The 23,073-nt window shown below is 37.2% G+C and overlaps 1 protein-coding gene across 2 annotated transcripts in view; it reads right to left on the reverse strand.

The window, feature by feature from the left end:
* Positions 1-23,073, reverse strand: part of ERP44 (endoplasmic reticulum protein 44) — an 88,640-nt gene that overhangs the window by 8,232 nt on the left and 57,335 nt on the right. For both annotated transcript variants that reach the window (XM_004271482.4, XM_033431199.2), the window contains 6 exons: positions 20,920-21,104; positions 20,081-20,196; positions 17,027-17,084; positions 14,533-14,649; positions 10,733-10,844; positions 9,549-9,690 (listed from right to left, as the gene is read on the reverse strand). In XM_004271482.4, the coding sequence (XP_004271530.1) occupies positions 9,549-9,690; positions 10,733-10,844; positions 14,533-14,649; positions 17,027-17,084; positions 20,081-20,196; positions 20,920-21,104 (730 nt within the window). The remainder of the gene's footprint in view (positions 1-9,548; positions 9,691-10,732; positions 10,845-14,532; positions 14,650-17,026; positions 17,085-20,080; positions 20,197-20,919; positions 21,105-23,073) is intronic.

Raw genomic sequence — 23,073 nt, forward strand, 5'->3', positions numbered from 1 at the left:
GCCAAAAAAAAAAAAAAAAAAAAAAAAAGCAAAGACAATGCAATTGTATCAAACAAAAAAGCTTCTGCACAGCAAAGGAAACAACAGAGTGAACAGACAACCTACAGAATGAGAGAAAATATATGCAAATCATATACATGGTAAGGGTTTAGTATCCAAAAACATAAGGAACTAACACAACTCAATAGCAAGAAAACAAAAGCCTAATTTAAAAATGGGCAGAGAACATGAAGAGACATTTCTCAAAAGACAATATATGAAGGGCTAATGGGTACATGAAAAGGTATTCAACATCACTAGGCATCAGGGAAATGCAAATCGAAAACCACAATGATTTGCAAAATGCACAATGATTTTACAAAACTCACACCTGTTAGAATGGTTATTATCAAAAAGACAAAAGATAATAAGTGTTGGCAAGAATATGGAGAAGAGAGAGCCGTTGTATGCTGTTCATGGTAATGTAAACTGGTAAGGCCATTATGGCAAACAGTATGGTGGTTCCTCAAAAAATAAAAATATAACTACCTTATGACCCAACAATCCCACTTCTGAGTGTATACGCAAAGGAAATGAAATCAGTATCTTGAGATATCTGCACTGTCATGTTCATTTCAGCATTATTCACAACATCCAAGATAGAGAAATAACCTAGTGACCATCAATCAATGAATGGATAAGGAAAATATGGGTAAGGTTTATACACACACACACACACACACACACACACACACACACACACACACACAATGCAATGTTATTCAGCTTTAACAAAGAAGGAAATCCTGTCATTTTTGACAACATGGATGAACCTGAATGACATTATGCTAAGTGAAATATGAAAAAACAACTCACAGGAGCAGAGGACAGACTGGTGGGCACCAAGGACTGAGTGGGTGGGAGACATGGAAAAGTGTTGGTCAAAGGATACAAAGTTTCAGTTATGCAAGATGAGTAAGTTCTGGAGATCTAAGGTACAGCATGGTGACTATAGTACTAATATTGCATTGTATATTTGAAATGTGCTAAGAGAATAGACCTTAATTGTTCTCACCAAAAAAAAAAAAAACGTAACTACGGGAGGTGATAGGTTAATGAACTTGACTGTGGTAATTATTTCACAATGTATACATATATCAAAATATATCTTAAATATATGCAATTTTGTCAGTTATACCTCAATAAAGATGGAAAAAAAAGTGAGGGGACATATAATTTGGAGTGGAGAGGGAACCAATCTATGTGTGTTGAGCCAATCAGATCCTGGAGGATGTGAACTAAGAGATATAAGGAACACAGATGATTTGATTAGAGTTACAAAGTCATATAGAGTTACAAAGTCAAAGAGTTATAAAATCATATAGAGTTCATGCTAAGTCCTGTCATGATAAATCAGAACCACATCCATGGGGCCTCCCTGGTGGCACAGTAGTTAGGAATCCACCTGCCAATGCAGGGGACATGGGTTCGAGCCCTGGTCCAGGAAGATCCCACATGCTGCAGAGCAGCTAGGCCCATGCACCACAACTACTGAGCCTGCGCTCTAGAGCCCGCGCGCCTAGAGCCAGTGCTCCAAGACGAGAGAGGCCACTGCAATGAGGCCCGTGCACAGCAATGAAAAGTAGCTCCCACTCACTGCAACTAAAAAGAAAGGCCACGCACAGCAACGAAGACCCAATGCAGCCAAAACTAAATAAATAAATTAAAAAAAAAAAAAAACCACATCCATGCAGAAGTTACAGCACAGCAGCAGAAGAAGCTGCTATCCAGAGAGAAGGATGGAGCACTTGTGTGAAGACGGAAAAATATTGTGTATCTATGCTGTCAAATACAGGAACCACTACCCGCATGTCGCCACTGAGCACCTCAAATGGGTTTAGAGTGCCTGAGAAACTGACTTTTAATTTATATCATTTTAATTAATGTAAACTTAAGTATTCATATAGGGCTAGTAACTATCATATTAGACAGCACAGTACTATGATCATTATTACAAAGGGTGAAAGACAAGCACAATCAGTAAAAGACAATGAAAGCACCAAAAAACGGGAAAACGAGGGAAAATCATGATGGTGTCACAGAACTCAAAGTGTTCCACAGCACCCAAAACTATAAGAATGTTAATGAGGATGAATCAGGTAAAGTCCCATTACTAGCAGTGTTATTTATTTTTTCATGGGAAAAACCTGGATTTCAAACAACAGGGGTTATTTAGACAAATCATGAAACAATCCATTCAAAGGCAAGCTATCTGACCATTAGAAATAACAGAAAAATATTAATGACATGGGAAGATGTTTATGGGGATAAAAAAAATTCATAAAATAACATAGCTCTAATTTTATAACACATGTATAGATCTCTTGTGGATTTATGGGTGATTTTTAATTTATTCTTTGGCATTTTATCAACTTTAAGAATTATCCACAAAGAAGATAAAATTTTTATAATCAGAAATAAGGAACAAATGATATATTTAACACACACATACAAAGAGAGTAGACATCTTTGCCTGGTTCCTGATCTTAAGGGGAAAGCATTCAGTCTTTCACCATTAAATATGTATTAGCAGTAGGTTCTTTGTAAATGTCCTTTATCAGATTGAGGAAGTTTCCATATATTCCTAGTTTGTTAAGCATCTTTGTCATGATGGATATTGAATTTTGTCAAATGCTTCTTGCATATGTTGATGTAATCAGTATATGCTGAATTACTCTCATTGATTTTTGAAGGCTGAATGAGCCTTGCACACTTGGGATAAAGCCCACTTGGTTGTGATATATTATTATTCTTTCATACACTGCTGGATTCAATTTCCTAATATTGTTTTCTACTTTTTGACTCATACAATAATGTAGTTTGAACTCATTCAATGTATTACAGTGTAAAAACACTGTATCTTGCCATTTAAGTTACTTAACGTCTTTGAGCTTCAGCTTTCTGATATGTAAAATGAGAACTGCTTTATTTAACTTAACTATTGTTTTTATAGTCTAACAGACTTGGATTTGAATCCAAATATATTATTGCCTATAATAATCATAGCTAGCCTTCTAATAGCACTGACCATGTATCACTGTTCTAAGAGCCATAGATATATACATTCATTTAATGCTCACAACAACCCTATTAAGTAGATGCTATTATTATTCCTATTTTACCAATGAGCAAACAGAGGCATAGAGGTGGTAAGAAATTGCCCAGGATGATATAACTAATAGGTAACAGACTGGGATTTAAATCTAAGCAGTCCGGATCTAGAGTCTTGTGCACCTAACCACTATGCTATATCGCCTCTATAGTGACTCCACTTCAGTAAAGTTTATAAATCTCTCAGAGCTTAACTTCTTTATTGTAAAAGTGGAAATAATACCTATCTTCTAAGCTTGTTATAGATTAACTGAAAACACATACAAAAGTATAAAGTAAGGCTGGTACAGTGCCTGGCTCTGTCAGTGTTTGATGTCTATTTTGCTGGCAGGACCAAATAAGGTAAAATATACTGGAATGATTTGTAAAATAAAAAGTACTTATAAATACTACGTATCAATATCAGTTGTACGATAAGTACGGTATATGAAAATAAAAATGGTGTTTAGGGACCTGGACCACTGTGTATATTGCCCAGTGGTTGACAGGAGAGACACATTCAGAGAATCAAAAGTATACAGATAAATAGGAGAGGTGGGGAATAGGGCAGATGGGTAGTTGATAAATATTAGGATATATTCCAGATATATACATTCAAAGTAGTCAAACTCTTAATCTTGTAATAAGCAGATGAAACTAAAAGCAAAGCACTGGATGAACATCTACTAATGCCATTACAAAGCAGTTAGTATAACAAGAGATAATAAAAACTAAATAAGGTTTGCCTTTTAAAAAGATTTCTCATGAACTGGTTTGCAGGGCAGAAGTTGAGACACAGATGTAGAGAACAAATGCATGGACACCAAGGGGGGAAAGCGGCGGCGTGGGTGTGTGTGTGTGTGTGATGAATTGGGCGATTGGGATTGACATGTATACACTGATGTGTATAAAACTGATGACTAATAAGAACCTGCTGTATAAAAAATAAAATTAAAAAATTAAAAAAAAGAACATAATAAAGATTTCTCGGCACCATTTTTTTTTCAATCAAGAAAAGCCTGATTTGGGTAAAAAAAAAAGAACCCCCTAGACAATGAAGAACAAAACCAGATTCTCAGGGTTAAAGGGGAACTTAACGGTGACCTGATTCTAAACATTTCTCTTACCTGTCCCTCCAAGTTCTTTACCATTTCATTCAGTTCCTGGTTGGTTCCCTCTAAGTTCAACGAGACAGGCTAGAGTTCATCGTGGCAGACAAGCAAATTGCTGAATTAGGGAGATACCCCACCCCTGTAGTTTCAGTCTCGTCTCAGCTCACCACAACCACCCTCACCTGAGTACTTCAAGGAATTACGATCATAATTCTCAGTGATTTAGTGATTTGGAAGAAATGACCTAGAGCCCAGAGTTGGGGAACTCATTAGCATTAGAGTAGCCTGTTAATTTTCCTAGGAGTGACCTGAAGTCTGTCCTGCTGCTTTTTCCCATCACTGGGGCTCCAGTGGCAGCTTACATAAGAACCCTTAAGCAAAGGAACAGATGGTAGGGTATTTGCAGGCCACAGTTTTTTAGAAGGTAAGATTCTCTAGAAAGCCCTTCCACAGTCTTATACCAGACCCCATCATTTATTCTCTTCTCTCGGGACTGGAGAACATTTCCTAGACCTACCCTCATGTGCTCTTGGGCTTCAAAACTTCCCCCCATTCCCATCTCCATATAAAAGTTTTTCCTTTACATTTGGCAAGAGACCAATCTGGTCAATCTATAGAAAAAAACTAAGGATTTAGAGATCTGTGATTTAGTTTCCGGTACTAGCAATACTGTCTCTTCAAACATCTTTCACATTCACACTTACACTGCTTTTATATATACTGAAAATGTAACTGCTTTGGTATCAAGTGTTATGAGCTTGGGATTTGGGGGTTCAGTATACTCTGAAATGATTCCTAGCCCTGCCACTAATTAGTTGTGCGGCCTTACTGGTTACCTTACCTCCCTAACCCTCATTTTCTCTGCAAGAAGAGATGAATACAACACTGGTTAGCACCTCGCCCTGCCCCCACCATGCTACAGTGCCTGCCTCTAGCTTGGGAGGAAACTGCAGCATAAATCTGCTTTGTCTCTCCTTACCACAACCATACGTCCCCCACTTAACCCCAGAAATGCCGTGCTACTAAGCAGAAGTAATAGTAATTACACCAATTTATGGAAACTGTTGATCATTTAAGCCTTAATTACCATGCAGCACAATGACAATTACACAAGCCATTAAATGTGTCTGATTCACTTTGCTGCATGTTTTGATTTTTAACACTTTTCTATTCACATAGGCTCAGTTTGTAGCTCACACAGCATATGCCTCTTTACAATTAAAAAAATATTAGAGGAAATAGTGCCTAGGAGGGGAAATCAGGCACCTAAGGGAGAAATTAAAGAAGTAATTTGTTTCAGAGCTTCAAATACAGTCACTTCTCTTATCTCCGTCCCTGCTCACAGGACTAACCACTTGCAGGATGGGAGAGGATCATTTCCCATTTCCATATTTCTTTGGGGAATCTTATTGACTCAGTGTCTTTTGGCACCAGGGCACAAGCAGAATGCTGCCAGCTGATAAATTAGCTTTTCTTGGTCAAGTGCCCATCTCTTGGTCCAGTGAACTATGGTTGGAGGATAGGGGGACTGGGTCATGTGATAAAGAATATGACCATTTACCTTAGTTTGGATAGTCTAAGACACCAAGATGGGATTGGAAGTGCTAGAGTGTTTTAAACCCGACTTCAGAACTGGAGGAAAAAACTTAAGATAGCCAAGACAGAATTCGTCACAGGTTTCCCTTCACGTGTAACAACATTCCTAGGAATAAAAGCCAAAGTTGGGCATAGTTTGGTTGCTGATTGGTAAACCTAACCTGAGTCAACATCCTATTGACTTCCGCTAATTTGAGACTTCATAATTAGGGCTGTAAATTTCCAGTGAAAGGAAGAAGTAAATAATCAACCCAAGATTTATCCACTACCAAAGGTAGGGAAATGGCCTGATAAGACTTTATGCAAATGACCCATGAATAGGGCAGCATTTTAATGCCAAGCACAGTCACTGCCTGGAAGCTCTTGCAGCGAACTCAACCACTAGAACAGCTGCCCCCTCTCCTAAAAAGTTTGTTCTTTTATCTTGAGCTTGCAGCCTCTGGAGGCAAGCCAATGAAGTAAGAGGAAAAGGACATGCAATCAGCTAAGACATTTCTGTCTAGCACAACAGTCACCGCTCACACAGTTGCTAAGCGGACTGTATGAGTTCCAATTTTTATCCAAATAAATGCCGGATTTTAGGGAGATCTGGATCTTTATGGTGGATTTCTGGGAACAACTACTCTTCCTTTTTAAATCCAGCACAGTCCTGCCCTCTCAAACTATCCCCCAGCTCCTCACTCAGCAAATGATCTTGCTTCCTTAGCCATAGTTAAAAACAAGAATCAGACAGGATCCTCAGCAGTTTTCTGCTGCTGTCGCTAACACCATAATCCCCAAAAAACCCAAAGAAATGCTGCACCCTTCCTTCTCTTTCTCACTAGGGAGGGTAGGTTATTTCCTTTCCTTTGCCCCTCATTCCCTCTGTGCTCCTTACGACTTTGCTTTATCAGTGAACCCCTCTTTTCCCTATCTCTTCAATAAATCCATTTGATTCTGTCCCAACAAGCATTTAATCATATTTAGTTTCTTGTTACCCTAAGGGGAGTGGGGGGAAGAAAAGCTAAAACTTTACTTCACCCTATGTCTCTCTGGAGCTATCTCCCTATTTTTCTTTCCCTTTAGAGGCTAGCTTCTTGCAAGAATCTTCATGTCAAATCTTCATTTCCTTACCAAACACTCTTCAATTCATTGCAATACAGCCTTTTGAGGGTCAAATCTAACAGATGCTCCATCCTTATCTTCTGGTTGAGCATTCCTTCCTGCTAGAAGTGCTCCTCCCGCAATTACCATATTACTCTTTTCTGTTTTTTCTTTCACTTCTTTGATTCCTCCCCCTCTTCGGTCTTCTGCACATGTTCCTTCTTCTATCCTCTCCTTAAATGTTGGTATTCATCAGGGTTCCACTTTCAACCCCGTTCTAGGTCATCTCATCTGTTTCAGTAACTTCAACTACATCCCCATGTGTTCAAGACCCAGCCCTTATCTCACTGTTGAATCCCAGAGCCATATAAACTCCTTTCTGGACACTCTTCTCCTTTGTAGCCCACAAGCACCTCAAATTCAATATGCCAAGAAAAGGAACTCGTCATCTTTACCACAAGGCTGCTCCTCCACTAAGTTCCCAGCTCAGTTAGTGGCATCACAACCCAGTTAGTTGTCCAAATCAGAGTCCTGGCCATCAGGCTAGCCTCGCCCCTCCCCCACAAGTCCTCCTATTCCACCTAAAAAAAAGTCTCAAGAATCCTGCTTCTCTCTAGCTTTACTTAGTGCTACTGCCAGAATTTTGGAAATTCATTCATTTAAGTATCTATCATCAACTCTTGCCTGGATTACTGAACAGCCTCCTAGATCCTATTTTGACTCCGTCTAATCTATTCTCCAGTTTGCATTCAGAGTGATCTTTAAAAAAACAATCCCCTGATTAAAATCCTTCATTGGCTCTTCATAGTTTTCAGGATCAAACTTCCTTAACACAGCATGTAGGGGCTTTCATGAACAAGCTCCTATTTACTTCTCTTGACCGCATCCCTCAGCGACACCCCTGCTGTTCACTCATATTCAGCCAAGAGACTCTGTACTTGTTTCTACCAACATCACCTTTCTCCAAGCCCTGTCTCCTTCTCACTTCCATGAAAAACTTCTAGAGAACTTTAGGTCCTACCTTAGGCATTAACATCTCCAGAAATCTTGAATCAGGTGCCCCTTCTGCTGAACTCTGTCAGAGCACTTATCACATTATAAAACAACTGCCTGTTACCCAGCTTGTCTTCTTTTTCTACCTGGTTGTGAGTTCTTTGAGGGCAGGGATCCAGTCTTAGTAAACTTTAAACCGTTGGGGTTTTTTTGTTTTTTGTTTTTTGTTTTTTTGCGGTACGTGGGCCTCTCACTGTCGCGGCCCCTCCCGCCACAGAGCACAGGCTCCAGACGTGCAGGCTCAGCGACCATGGCTCACGGGCCCAGCCGCTCCGCGGCACACGGGATCCTCCTGGACCGGGGCACGAACCCGTGTCCCCTGCATCGGCAGGCAGACTCCCAACCACTGCACCACCAGGGAAGCCCTAAACCATTAGTTTTTATATGACTTGGTTTATGTTATACAACTGTCGTATAGAAGACCCGGATAAATTTTCAATGAGTTAATATACTAAGTGGTATTCTTTTGAGTACAGGTAAAATAAAAACAGTATCTGTAAGTACTTTAAGGTTCATAACACAGCCATCATCTTGTTAATTTCTGTAACAATCCCATTAGGGAGGCTGTACCACCAACCATATTTTAAGTGTAAAGAAACAAGAACAGAGAAGTTAAGTGATTTGACCGAGGTAGGACTCAAATGTAGGCCTCCTCTATATGAGGACTGAGAATCTTCTATCAAAGAACCACATCTCTATTAAAATATTTAGAAATGAATGAGGTAATTCATCTTGCAATAGGACTTCAAATCACCCTCTAACTGTGAAATTTAATCTTTGGACATTAAAAAAGAGGTTATTTAAATGAATTTTGAAAAGAAAAGGTCTAGTGTGAATTAATACCTGTATTGCTTAAATTTTTCATATATGAAGAAACATTTCCATTTTTAATCACTGTATTTAACATCTCAGAAAGCTGATAAAAATTTAATATCTGTGGTAGTTACAAGGTTTATATGTTTATTAATACTGTGGAAAGGTGAGAATAGAGTCAGGAAGCATATCCGTTCTTGGAAAGGTCCCTAGCTGTATGCCCTTACAAATGCCTTGTCACAGCCATCTTCTGGGTCTTAAACACCACTAATGTTCTCGGTAGACACAGTCACAAATAAGCAGCAATATTACCCATTTCCTTTAACCTACCTAGGATTAACCCACTTTCCTTGATGTGCTGACAAAGACCAAACTCAATTCAAAACGAATTTCTCATAGGTCAAAAATTTTCTTTCAGAGATTAATTCCCAAGGCATTTAGGATCATCTAATGCTGGCATTTCTATAGGGATATATCATAATTCTCATAGTCAGTTAACATTTTCTTTTTTTTTTTTTTTTACCACACTGCTCAGCTTGCAGGATCTTAGTTCCCCGACCAGTGAAAGCGCCAAGTCCTAACTGCTGGACCATCAGGGAATTCCCCACAGTCAATTATACTATAATCTGGAGTGAAAAAAAAAAACTCTTCCTTTTGAATAACAAAGCATTTCAACATAGGGTTATTTAAAATATTCAATTATTTTAAGTTCATTTTTGAGACATATATCAGTAATTTTAAAAAACCAAAATGAATACTTACAATACATCCCTGAAGTCTCCAAACACATACATATGCCTAAAGCTGTCAATAGCTATTACAGGGCAATCTGCTGGAGTCTTCTGTATATGCAGAAGAGGATGTCTAAATTTGTCACAGTCAGCATGTAAAAAGTTTATGGTACCTTTAAAAGAAATAGAATTTGGAGAGGTAGATTAGAATATTCTTTTGAGGGTCAAAAGAGGAAGAGGACATGCAATCAGCTAAGACATTTCTGTCTAGCATAACAGTCAGCGCTCACACAGCGTATTCTCATAAGTTTGCAAGTTCATAAAAAGTGACATACTAAAAAAACCCAACATGCTTTAGAGTAATGTAGACCACAAAAACTAAAGCCTAAATATTACAACACTTTAAAAAGGTAGGATCTTAATTCTTAGGGCAGAGAGTATAATTTCCTTAAAAATTATAGGAACTCAACCCAAATTCAAATGCTATAGTGAATTTTTAAATTTTCTTTAAGTGGGTAATCATTTGCTCTGCAGATTACCCAGGTCTGGGGAACAAGTTCCAGAAACTGACATATGATCTGTTCTCATAGGATCATCTTCATTTCATCAAGGATGCCCTTCCAGTCCCTACTGGTCGATTTTTAATCCAATTCAACCCCAAAAATATTTAGAGTGACTAATATGGGCATGGCTCTATACAAAGCCTTCAGTTTATTTTGTTTGACTTTCTTCTCTAACTACAGAGGGAAAGCTGGTGATACCTCAAATTCCTTTTTGATGCTTTGGAGAAGTCTGCAGAGAACTACTCAACTTTCTTTCACTTGGAAATATAGTAAATGTTAATCTGACTGTGTAAGTTCTCTCAGCAGTATTTTTGGGACTATTAGAAAAGGACCAGAGAGGTATCAAGGTGCTGGAAGAAAGTGCCTAAAACTAACACTGTCCACCCATGACCCCACTTTTCATGCTGTTTGATTTTAGAGAGCTAAAAGAGTCAGGGTTTGTTTGTTTTCTTTTTTAAAGCTATTGCCTCATATTATCTCTACTGACGCCTCCCATCCCCATGTTTTCAATGTAAATTCAGGAGTTGAGCAGAGTTAAAATAATTTGTTAAGTTTTTAACCCAAATATGTTTCTGTATTAATGTAATGGAAAAGGGAGAAGGTACAAAAATAGAGAAAGGAAGGATATAAACAAACACCTTAATCTGTCTACCTTTTTCACTTATTAATTGTCGGGCTACTTCATTCTGGAATATTTCTAAACTCTCTGTATCTTCTTTCATGTGGAAGAGTATGAGAAAAGGCAGTCCTTCTTCTGTCAATTCCTGTATAGAGAAGTATTCAGTGAGAATTATCAGGCCTCTCCATTCAGCTCTAGCTATTTTCTAGGTAGGAACAATTTTAAACCCAGCCCACATAACATGCAACAGCTGCAACATCCCAGGAAAGAGATCCAATGGTGTCAATAAATGCCTTAATGGAAGAAGGAACGCATGCCCTCCACCTTAAGTATCCAAGCACTCAGAGGACTCACATGTCCTGCTGTACTGTAGATGCTGACCTGCCTTAAAGTAACCACCAGGCTGACCTGTTAGCTAGTATTGGATGAAGCCATGACATTTAAAACGTGAGTTGACCAAAGGAGGAACTATGCTGATTCTTTTTCAAGATGTTGATTTTACGAGAGGATAAACAGTCTTCACGGATAACACTGAAAAACTGAGTGTACCAGCAATAAATAAATCTAACTGATTTGCAAACTTATGCTTATTCTAAGGTTTATTGCAAAACCCACTCCACTTACATGAGACCTACCAAAAGCTGAAAAGTGTGATTCAGAACAAAAGACAAAAACCCCATAACATAGCCAGTTTTCAACCAATACACAATTTATCAACATTATTAACAAATACTTGCCACTATATATGTGTATGTTTAGATACCTTGTATGTATACATACACAAAAACATCTTGAAATTTTTGTTACTTAAAAAATTTTTATTATTGTTATTGGAGAATACAAGAGAAATGTGATAAGTAGACAGCATATTTTGATCATTTATTCTCTCTGACAAATGCTAAGTTCTGACTCATAAAAAAAGTCCAGAAAGGGCCCCATAATAAAATCATTTCCATTAACAATTCTTTTGCTTATCTCTCTATAACTTAGGAACTGCCTCAGGAGAAAGCACACATGTCCTTACCCTAAAAAAGCTGAAACTGGAACCTATTTTATAGGATAAGAGTTTTCTTCTGGTTCCTGTCTCCATGTTTAAGACTGTTGCACTCACACATAGGATAAATGATTAAGCTTTTCATCAAGTTCACCTTTTTTTGTTAATTGAGATATATAGTCGGCCTTCCATATCCACAGGATCCACGAGTTGGTTGAATCCATAGATGTGGAACCCAAAAATACTGGAGGGCCAACTGTAAGGGACTTGAGCATCCGAGGATTTTGATATCCGTGGGGGTCTGGGAATCAATTCCCGGCAGAAAGCAAGAGATGACTGTAATTCAAATACCATAAAATGCAGCATTTTGAAGTGTACAATTTGGTGGGTTTTATTATATTCACAAGGTTGCAAGCATCAACACTATCTAATTCCAGAACATTTCATCACTCCTAAAAGAAATCCAGAGTCATTAGCAGTCACTTCCCATCTCTCTTACCCCCAGCTCCTGGCATCACAATGATGTTTTAGCAAACTGATTTAGAATTTCTTCTTCCTCACTTTTTATCTCTTGTGCTCACATTTTTTCTTTCCCAACACATTAATTGCAACTACTCTTCCATGGTTCTGTCTTTGGACTTCTCTGCTCTAGCCTGGCAACTTCAACTAGGTCAACAATCTCAGTCACCAACTCAAATTGGTCCCTTATCTCCAAGTCCAGTTCCAGTACCTTCAATGCTCAACATAAATGCACTGTCCCCTCCTCTTAATTCCCTATTTCCATTAGTACTTCTCTTTCTCTTTTATCCCTTTTCAGGACTGAAATGCCTCTTTTAGAAAGCCATTCCTGATTCTATCCCATTTCTGCCAAAGGTAGAACTGAGTTCTCTCTGAACTCTCAGAACATTTTCTCAGTGCCCCTCATGTGGCATGTGGCATGGGGCATGTCTTTATATTGTCTGTACATGTGAACTACTGGATTGAAAACCCCTTAAAGACAGAGAATCTTATTTCACTTCTCCTTTGCTCACAGATTTTTGTACACAATATGGAATCAACCTATGACTGAATAAATGAAGACACAAATGTTGCTGAATAAATACTAATTGGGAAAGAAGACTCAGCAGTTACCTTTTAGAAAATTTAAGAGCTAAGAAGTTAAAAGTAGAAACAAATATATTACTTTATTAGTAATAAACAAAATTACTACTTTTGGAGGTAAACAAAAAATTTTTTGTTTAAACAAAAAAACACAAATATGGATGAAATAACAGCTGTTAAGAGGCAAGTAATAGATTAATAATTCGAAACTATGTGAATTAGTTTGCTAAACTAATTTATCAGTACATATGTTAACATAGTAGCTGGTAGTTTATGCTGCTAGAGCTTCCAAGTGTACCCATGTCCACATCCATACCAACATATTCTTTACCCAGCAGGTATTAAAGGATTCAGGAGAGGGAGAGCAAGACAACCAGATTCAGAGGTTAACAAATCTTTCCCCATAGTTTAAAGGATTTATGGGTAGTTGGTTACAACATGTAATAAATCTAAAGAATTATTAAATGTGCCAACTACCGTAGGGCGGGAGGTAGGGCTGGGGGAGGACGGACAGACCCTGTTTAATTGTTTAAGATTTTCCAAATCCATAACTTTCAATTGTTTTGAAAGTATCCCTGTAAGAACTGTCAAAGCAGGTGAATAATCGTGACAGGTTACTAGATCTTTCTAAGCCTCTAAGGACTAAATGATACAATAAAAATGTAAGTTAATTCAGCTAAACATACCTGAAACCCTGAGAACTGAGAAAAGTAGAAGGGCTGTTCATTTGATAGAAACTAAGACAATAAGCGTGCAAGCAAGCTTTACTGGAATACAACCATACTTATTTATGTACTATCTAGGGCTGCTTTTGTGCCACAACTGCCAAGTTGAGAAGTTGCAACAGAGACTATATGAACTGCAAAACCTAAAATATTTACTGTCTGACTTCTTACAGAATTGCCAACCTCTGACTTGGTGGGGCTTATATGAGTGTGTTTACTCTGTGATAATTTCTTGAGTTGTGTATTCAATACCTGAGCTATGCACTTATAATTCTTTGAAGTAAGTATGCATATAGAAAGGTTTTTTTTAAACTTTTTTTAATGCTTTTTAAAAATTACATTCTTAGACTGAGGGTTTTGAAAATGAAGGAACAAAATGAAATGAAAGATGTTTCAAATACAGTAAAGAACAGAGAGAGGCACCTCACAGACACAGCTCTTTGTACTTGCTCCTCCAACTTCTTAGGTTTTTGTGTTTTGTTTTTGTGGGAGTTGTTCAGAGTTTGGGATGGGCCTTTTTTCAGCCGCATGGGATCACTGAGGACAGTTACATGACAACTGATAATTGCCTTCATTATTTACGATGGAAAGAGAACACAGTTTCATTCTTTTAGGATAGACAGGAATCAGAAAAACCTTTTTATACCAAATGATTATTCACTGTATGTAATTAATTGTAACTAAAATCTGCAGAGCATTGCTTCTAAAGCAATCCCCTTAAACAAGGATCTTCAACCAAGGGTGGGATCAGAATCACCTGAGAGGCACTTTCAAACTCATTTTCAAGGCTGTCATGAACCACTGCTATTGCAGGAAATACAACAGTGGGGTTCTGGGATAGCAGAGGTGGAGAACCATTGGCCTGTATTATGGAAATAGCTATATGTACTTATGTTCACTGTATGATTTTTATAACTGATAAGTTCTGTGGTAAAATAGTAAGATGGGTGGAGGAAGCTTGCTCTTTCGGAAATCTTAATTAAAACTAACAACACACATTAGAAAGTCTGTACCTCTCCATTTTCAAATGTTATTTCTCGGACAAGAGGAACACATTTATCTTGAATCCAATTGTAAGTCCCATCAAAATTTGTCATAGATCCCAAGTACACCATATCTGGAGCAGAATGCTGTTATAAAAACAAAGAAAAAAAATTAAACAAATCTAACCTGCGCTAGCAAAAATGCATTATTAAAGCCATCTATGAACCCAGAAAATCTATACAGGATACAAAAGAAACAAAAAACATGGAACTTCTGAGAAAGAGGGCTATAGATGGTAATAAGCTGATAACTCTGTGATTATCGGGGACCTGATTATCCAACCTGTGATGTGTAAGCCTTCTGCTTTCCCTTGGATTTGCGTCAATTAAATGTTTACCAGTATCTTCATCAATAGCAGGCAGACATTGTAAAAAGAAGAATTATCCTAATGATTTAATTTAGCTATCTCTCCCTTCAAAAATGTTAGAAGAAAATTTGGAGACTTCCAGTGAAAAAGCCTTGAAAAATACATGATACTATATAAATCTAAGGCATGGCTATCTCTAAAATTAATTAACTGCAGTATCCGTTTCCACATTCACTCAAAATTGTATCTATGAAGTGCCTAAAGTGATGGTAAATAGCTAACATTACCTAAGCCAACTTACTGTGACCAAGCACTGTTTTACCACTGTAAACACCTTGTATGTGTTGACTCAATTAATCCTCAAAACATCCCCATAAAGCAGGTACCAGTATTATCATGGCTGTTTTTACTAATGAACAAACTAAAGCGCAGAGAAGCTAATAAACTTTCCCAGAGTTATACACCTAGGAAGGTAGCAGATTCTTTTTTTTATTTTATTGAAATATAATTGATTTACAATGTTATTTTTTTCTATAGAGCAAAGCGACTCAGTTATACATATGTATGTATAAGAATCTATATATATTCTTTTTCATATTCTTTTCCATTATGGATATTGAATATAGTTCCCTGTGCTATACAGTAGGACCTTGTTTATCCATCCTATATACAGTAATAGTTTGCCTCTGCTAATCCAAAACTCCCATTCCTTCCCTCCCCTACCCACTCTCCCCCTTGGCAACCACAAGTCTGTTCTCTATGTCTGTGAGTCTGTTTCTAGATATGTTGATTTGTACTGTATGTTAGATTCCACATATAAGTGATATGATATTTGTCCTTCTCTTTCTGACTTAACTTCCCTTAGTATGATAATCTCTAGATCCATCCATGTTGCTACAAATGCCATTATTTTATTCTTTTTTATGGCTGAGTAATATTCCATTGTATATATGTACCACATCTTTATCCATTCATCTGTTGATGGACATTTAGGTTGTTTCCATATCTTGGCTATTGTAAATAGTGCTGCTATGAACACAGGGGTGTGTGTATCTTCTTGAATTATGGTTTTGTCTGGGTATATGCCCAGGAGTGGGAGTGCTGGATCATACGGCAACTCAATTTTTTGTTTTTTAAGGAACCTCCGTATTGTTTTCCATAGTGGCTGCACCAATTTACATTCCCACCAACAGTGTAGGACGGTTCTCTTTTCTCCACACCCTCTCCAGCATTTGTTACTTGCAGACTTTTTAATGATGGCTATTCTGACCAGTGTGAAGTGGTAAGGAAGGTGGCAGATTTGACATTAAAACAGTCTCATTCCAGAGCCTGTGCTCTTAACAAGAAAGCTACACTGAGAGACACATAGATTCTGATAATCCAGAGATGGTCACACTATGTAAGCTATTATTAAAGAAATACAATTGCAGAGAATAAAGGCAAATACCTATATGAATTCAAAATAGGAAATGAGCTTTCTAAGCAAGAAATTCATTCATATGGCTATAGAAAAGTTAACAACTTCAGTGTGTCAAAACACCGCAAAAAAAAATTAAAGTGAAAACTATGAATTAAAAAAAAATCCATAGATTTCTATTTGTGTGTGTGTGTGAAAATTGCAATGACAGACAGTTACGTCAATTTGGGGTGACAATACTGTGATTTCTGTCTTTTTTGTGGCTACCACCACCTGGGCCTAAACAGCTACTTCTAAGTTTAGACACACCTAACTTCTTAGCCAAGGGTTAAAAACAACTTAGCACTCCTTAGTATCTGGCAAGTACCAGGTGGACTTATACCCCAGGAGATTTGGGAGCTTGGCTAGTCTCACTCAAGTTGGAGTGATGATCACAGACCACTGAAGCCTTTTTTTTTAATTTGAGTCCCAGGCCAAAGGCAAAACAGAGAGGTGAAAAAGGCCTGGGGATCAGGGGATCTCTAGTCCCAGCTCTGCCACTAAATGCCCGAGTGACTTTAGGCTTGTGTCCTCATCGTTACTTTGAAAGGTTTAGATTAGCACAAAATGATGCCTTAAGGTTCCTTTGTATATTAAAACTTTATGATTCTATGAACATTAACATGTACAAAACTACAGATTATACTATATATGTATTTAAATTATATTAAAAATTATACACTAAGAAATAGCAACTTACCCCTGGTGGTTTGTAGATTATGTTGTCTCCACTGTATCTTTCTGGTTTTGAAACAGCTCTAATGGAAAGAGAGAAGCAGTAATAATATTTTTTGAGAAAACTAATAGCAGCAATATACCTGAATGAAGCAGAATTCCCTAGCTGTTTTGCAACATATGAACTGTAACAACTTGAAACATATACTTGTCCATCTTCTTTTCTACTTATAAGATTATGCAATACCGGGCTTCCTTGGTGGCACAATGGTTAAGAATCCACTGGACAATGCAGGAGACACAGGTTCGAGCCCTGGTCCAGGAAGATCCCACATGCCACGGAGCAACTGAGCCTGTACGCCACAAGTACTGAGTCTGTGCTCTAGAGCCCACGAGCCACAACTACTGAGCCCGTGCGCCACAACTATTGAAGCCCGCACGCCTAGAGCCTGTGCTCCACAAGAGAAGCCACCTCAATGAGAAGCCCGCGCATCACAACGAAGAGTAGTCCCCACTCACCGCAACTACAGAAAGTCCACGCACTACAATGAAGACCCAACACAGCCATAAATAAATAAATAAATAAAGATTATGCAATACCAACAAAAGCATACATTTAAAGGAAAAATTTAATATGAGGCAGATTTTTTTAAAGGGAAATTTTAGTTAGCTGTTTTTGTGACTCAGTATTTTATCTGTGGATTGGCAGTTTGGGCACTAAATAGCTGTTTTTGACCCCAGATTGTTTCTAGTAACTGAGGATCAAGGTCATTGATGTAGTCACATAAACCAGTCACACAAACATATTATCTGCTTGTTAAGTCAGACTCAACCATGAATTCTCTTTTAATTTTTTAAACCAAAACTTCTAAAAAAAAATAGATGAAATGAAATAACCTACACATCATTAGAATATAGTTCCATAAATAACTAATTTTTTGTTTATTTGTTTACTATTTCCCATGCCTGGTACAGGCACATAATGGGTGAATAAATATTTGGTGAGTGAATTCTACAACAAATTATAAGTCAAAATGGGTAACTTTTTCCTCTCTCTAAATTATATTTGGATTAATTGAACCCTGATTTATCTCCAGGTTCTGACTACAGCAGTCAGGAGACAGGGGCAAGCAGTACTAAGCTAGATTGATGACACTGGAACAGAAAGGAAGAACATGCTCCATTCATTCATTCACTGTTTGCTATGTGCTTCCTTTGTACCAGCTATGTTCTTGGCACTTGGTACACAGCAGTGAACAAAACTGACAACATCCTCTCATGGAGCTTCCATTTTTGTGGGGAAAAACAAACAACTAGATATTTTTATCTTGGGTGGTTAAAAACAAACAAAAAAAGGTGCTATGAAGAAAAATAAGTGAATAAAGAATGACAAGTTGGATGATGATAGTGCTATTTTATATATAGCTATCAGGAAAGATCTTTCTGATGAGATGATATCTGGACAAAGCACTCTGGATAGAGACAGTAAGGGCAAAGGCTCTGCTGCAGAAGTGTGCTTGCAGTGTTTGAGGAATAGCAAGGGGCCTGCATGGCTGGAAACAGTATTACAAAAAGCATGGGGGAGAAGTTCTTCCGTTATTTACTCTCTACAACAATCTTCAAAAAACACTGATAATGTTTACAATAAAACACACATAAAAAACCTATAGAAGCATTTAAAACAAGGAGAAAGGTCACAAAATGAAGAGGACATACTATGCCAGAAATCTGGGCTCTACTCAAGATAGGTACCACAATAGAGTCTACCAGTTATAGGCCAAAGAAAAGAGAAAAATAATATTGTATAACATCAAAGGATGGGGGAAGATAACCTCCAATGAGAAGAAAGAGTCAAACACAGAACCATAAGAATGATTCCATTTTGAAAGAGAAAGAAAAAAAAAAAACAAGATAAAGCCAGAGAAGTCAGAAAGGTAAGGATCAACCAGGGAGTTCAACATAAAGTGTAGACACAGCAGAAAAAGGACAGGGCAGGGGCTTCCCTGGTGGCGCAGCGGTTGAATCCGCCTGCCGGTGCAGGGGACGCGGGTTCGTGCCCCGGTCCGGGAGGATCCCACGTGCCGTGGAGCGGCTGGGTCCGTGAGCCATGGCCGCTAAGCCTGCGCGTCCAGAGCCTGTGCTCTGCGGCAGGAGAGGCCACAACAGTGAGAGGCCCGCGTACCGCAAAAAAAAAAAAAAAAAAAAGAAAAAGGACAGGGTAGTTGAGGGTCACATCCTTCAGAGATATTGAAGTGGATTAAGATTGAAAAAAGGCCACTGGATTTGTTAATTAAGAAGTCACTTCGTGACTGTGTAGACAGAAGTTTCTTTAGGGTAATGGAGGTAAAAGTTAGCTTCCAGGAGGTTAAGGTATTTTAACTGGTTAAAATATGAGAAATTCAAGGTAGCCAAGCAAAACTAATCTCTGAAAAAAAATTGAGAATGAAAAGAAAGAAATGAGATTATAGCTCAAGAGACAGAAGGGACAGATCAGGAAAGAGAATCATGTTTTTGGAAAAGGAAAGAGTTCATGAAAAGGGTCAGGTTGAAAACATGAGAAAGCAAGGACAACTGATGGATCAAAGCCCCAGAGGATTTTGAAGGGACAATTACAAGGAAACAAGTAAAGAGGTTAGCCGTGGAAAGGAGCATTGTTCCTCTGAGACAGGGAAGGCAGAAGAAAAGGTGGTGGAGAGCCAGAGATGAGTAAAGATGATGAAGTTCATGGTCATTAATGAGAAACACTGTGTTGTTTCAGTTTGGAAACCCCACAGGTTAATAAGCATTTTTTGTGACACAGGATAGTGTTAGTAAATGAGCTGAACAAAAGTATGAGAGTTAACCTGTCCAACCTTTTCCTCTTACCCACATTTTGAAATAGAATATAGTACAGAAAGAATAATTAACAGACTTAAACTCTTAGAAAGAGTCAGAGATAGGTGTAAAAATTGGTTGGTGACTTTAAGAGGACTGAGATAATCTTTGGAGAGGTCATCTTCAGAAAACGACCACACACAACAAGAATTTAACACGACAGCTGAGCTGACCCGACCCACTAACACACTCTCAGCCTACTTACCCAAATGCAGCTAGAAAGGCACAATCATCATGCAAAATATTTGCTACTCTTTCAAAAACTCTATAGTTTTCTGAATCCTTCTGCTCAAAATATCCAATGATATTTCTTTTGCTGCGCTGTAAAATAAAGTATGTAATTACTTTATAAACATATATAGTTCTTTAAGAATAATGTTATTGCATTTACCCAGCTGCTGTTCAATTATCTCCAAATGAAGTATGACTATAAATGCATAATTGGCTTTTAACACCTAGTCCAAAACTATTAAAGATTACATTAGGTTGAAAACAGTCTTAACTATCATCTAATCTAATAATTTCCTTCCAACATTTTATTTTAAAATTTCAAGAAATACATAACTGTTTAATCAGTGACAGTCCTTCCTAAATAAGATGACTAATTCTAAGATGTGTTAAAATAATACATCAATTCGTAATGTGTGACTGTTGGTAGAGACTCCACCGTGGGTCTCTCACACTTCTACATAAGGGTCTCCACTAAGCAAACTATGGAAACTTTGTGTATGCCTGACATTAACTTCTATTTCTTCATAATTCAGGCTACCCTTTACCCTCAATTAATTCAAATTAGTACAACTTTACTGTATTGCTATATACATTTTATCCAAAGGTTCAGTAAAATATTAGCATTTCCCTTGAGAATTAATTCAAGAAAAATTCAACTTGTTAAGTATGTGTGTGTGTGTGTGTATATATATATATATATATAAAATCCACTGCAATGAAGTATAAGAAAATGCCAGATTCTTTGATTGCATAAGAATTTGTTTACATTAATCAGGCAGGCTTCATTTGATACAGCAAAAGTTAATGACTTACGTCAAGAGTGGTGACTTCTGCTAAGTCATGAAGTTCTTGAATGGGGTCACTTTTTTGTTGCCTGATGTAATCTGCAAGTGCTTTCACTGATCGCTGACCCCTGTATTCTCTCTTCATCATCATCCCATTACGAAACAATTTGAGGGTTGGGTATTTGCTTATCCTATATCTCTGGGCTATATCAGCTAAAAGAATGAAAAAAAAAAAGTAACGTCACCCTCAAACTTAGTCTGAGTGGGCCCATTAGCCCAACAGTCAAAAATCTTACAGTTATTTAGGGAGAACATTTTGGTTCATATAATTCTTTTCCAGTATTAGAGAAAAAAAGAGTTTATACTGGTTAAGAGGCCAGGCTCCAGACATATATTACCTGGTTTAAATCCCAAAGCTATTTACTGTATGTGTGAACTTGTAAGGTGCATCAACTCTCCAGGCCTTAGTTTCTCATCTGTAGGGATAATAATTTCTACTACATAGAGTTGTTTTAAGGACTAAATGAGACAATACAAATGCATGACAGAGTAAACTCTAAATAAATGTCAGTATTATTATAGATACAGTCTAGAAAAAAATTGGAATGTACAAAATTCCAATTTTGAAAACAGTCATTCAAATCACTTTATGTTGTGAGGATCTCTTACAGTATTTAATAAAAGGGAATTAAATGTAAATTAAAATCACTCTTAAAGGCTAAAATCTAATATTAGATTCTTTGCTAGTAGAAGAATTTATAATCCCACATATGCAAATTTTGTGTAAGCTAATACAATTAAGAGCAAAACTCAGCAGTATACACTAAAAAAAAATCCCTTTATTATGACCTATGGGTATACTCTCACACAAATCATTAAAATTAGGATTTATAGCCTCAAAATAAGAAACTAAGTAAAAATGTATGCTGATCTCACTTTTAGGAATGACAATTACTAAGATACTGACTCAATCAGAATGGAAAAGCCTTTAAATTTTTCTGCTGTTATTTCCAAGAGGTAGCAAATAGGAGAAATCAATGGTTTCTAGACATTGGTAAAGCTCGTATGGCATGCTAGTCACATGTATGAGAATGATAAAAGATACACTACATTTTTAGAGTGAAGGGGACCTGAGAGAGCACAAGTAGCTTAAAACAGATGAAAAAAAGAATTTTTTAAACTGAGTTTTAAAATGAGGGCAGAATTCTAAAACGGTGGCAAAAAAAAAACAAACACACACACATGAAAATTCTCTAGCCCTACCTCCATTCCTAGTAGTTACAAAACAAAAACAAAACAAACAGAACTGCAATAAACTCTGTTAACCATCTTAATTTTCTAGGAGATTAGATGGTAGAAACAACTGTACCAGAGGGTATATATATATATGTGTGCTGACAGTTTCACAGGTGTATACATAGGTCAAACTTAATTTGTACATTTTACAGTTAATTCTAGGTTAGCTATACCTCAAAAAAGATTTTTAAAAATCTAAATGAATACTGACTATACAAAACAACAACAATAATTATGCCTTATGGAGTTTGACACAAATTAAAATACATAATAACAACAACAACATATAAACTGGGGGAGGGGATGTAAGCAGAAGGTTAATGATTCTAAGTATTCTAAGGTCTACACACTGCCTAGGAAGAGCTAAAAATACTTATACTATTTCGATAAGTCAAGGTTGCATTTTTTCCTAAGATAAGAAATCAAAGAATACTAAAACGGTGTATTAGAAGTTAAGGATGGAATATGGGTTCTCAGAAGGGGGTTTGGAGAAAAGACTATGTAATTAAGATCACATAACACTTTGTTGAACTCCATGGAGGATTTATAAAGGGGAAATATACTTGACTATTAAAATTCTTTAAACAGAAGACAGATATGAGCAAAGAGACAGAACCACTGGTCATACATGAGATCGAGGAGAATATTTTATTCACCAAATCACAGAAATCTGAAATAATATTAAGATACCTTGATATACAAGTATTTAAATAGACATTAATCTGTTTGGTTTAGGAGTTAATACTTTTTGAAGCAGAACACTAGTGGATATATCAGCCATAAGCCCTTTTTCAACCTGATAAATTAATGAGAAAACGTGTCTTTGAGTTGTCGTAAAAATGGTGGTTCTATTACCTGATCAAGGAATTAATTAGATTAAACTGGT

This window comes from Orcinus orca, chromosome 6, assembly GCF_937001465.1.
Source record: "Orcinus orca chromosome 6, mOrcOrc1.1, whole genome shotgun sequence".
Classification (NCBI taxonomy): domain Eukaryota; kingdom Metazoa; phylum Chordata; class Mammalia; order Artiodactyla; family Delphinidae; genus Orcinus; species Orcinus orca.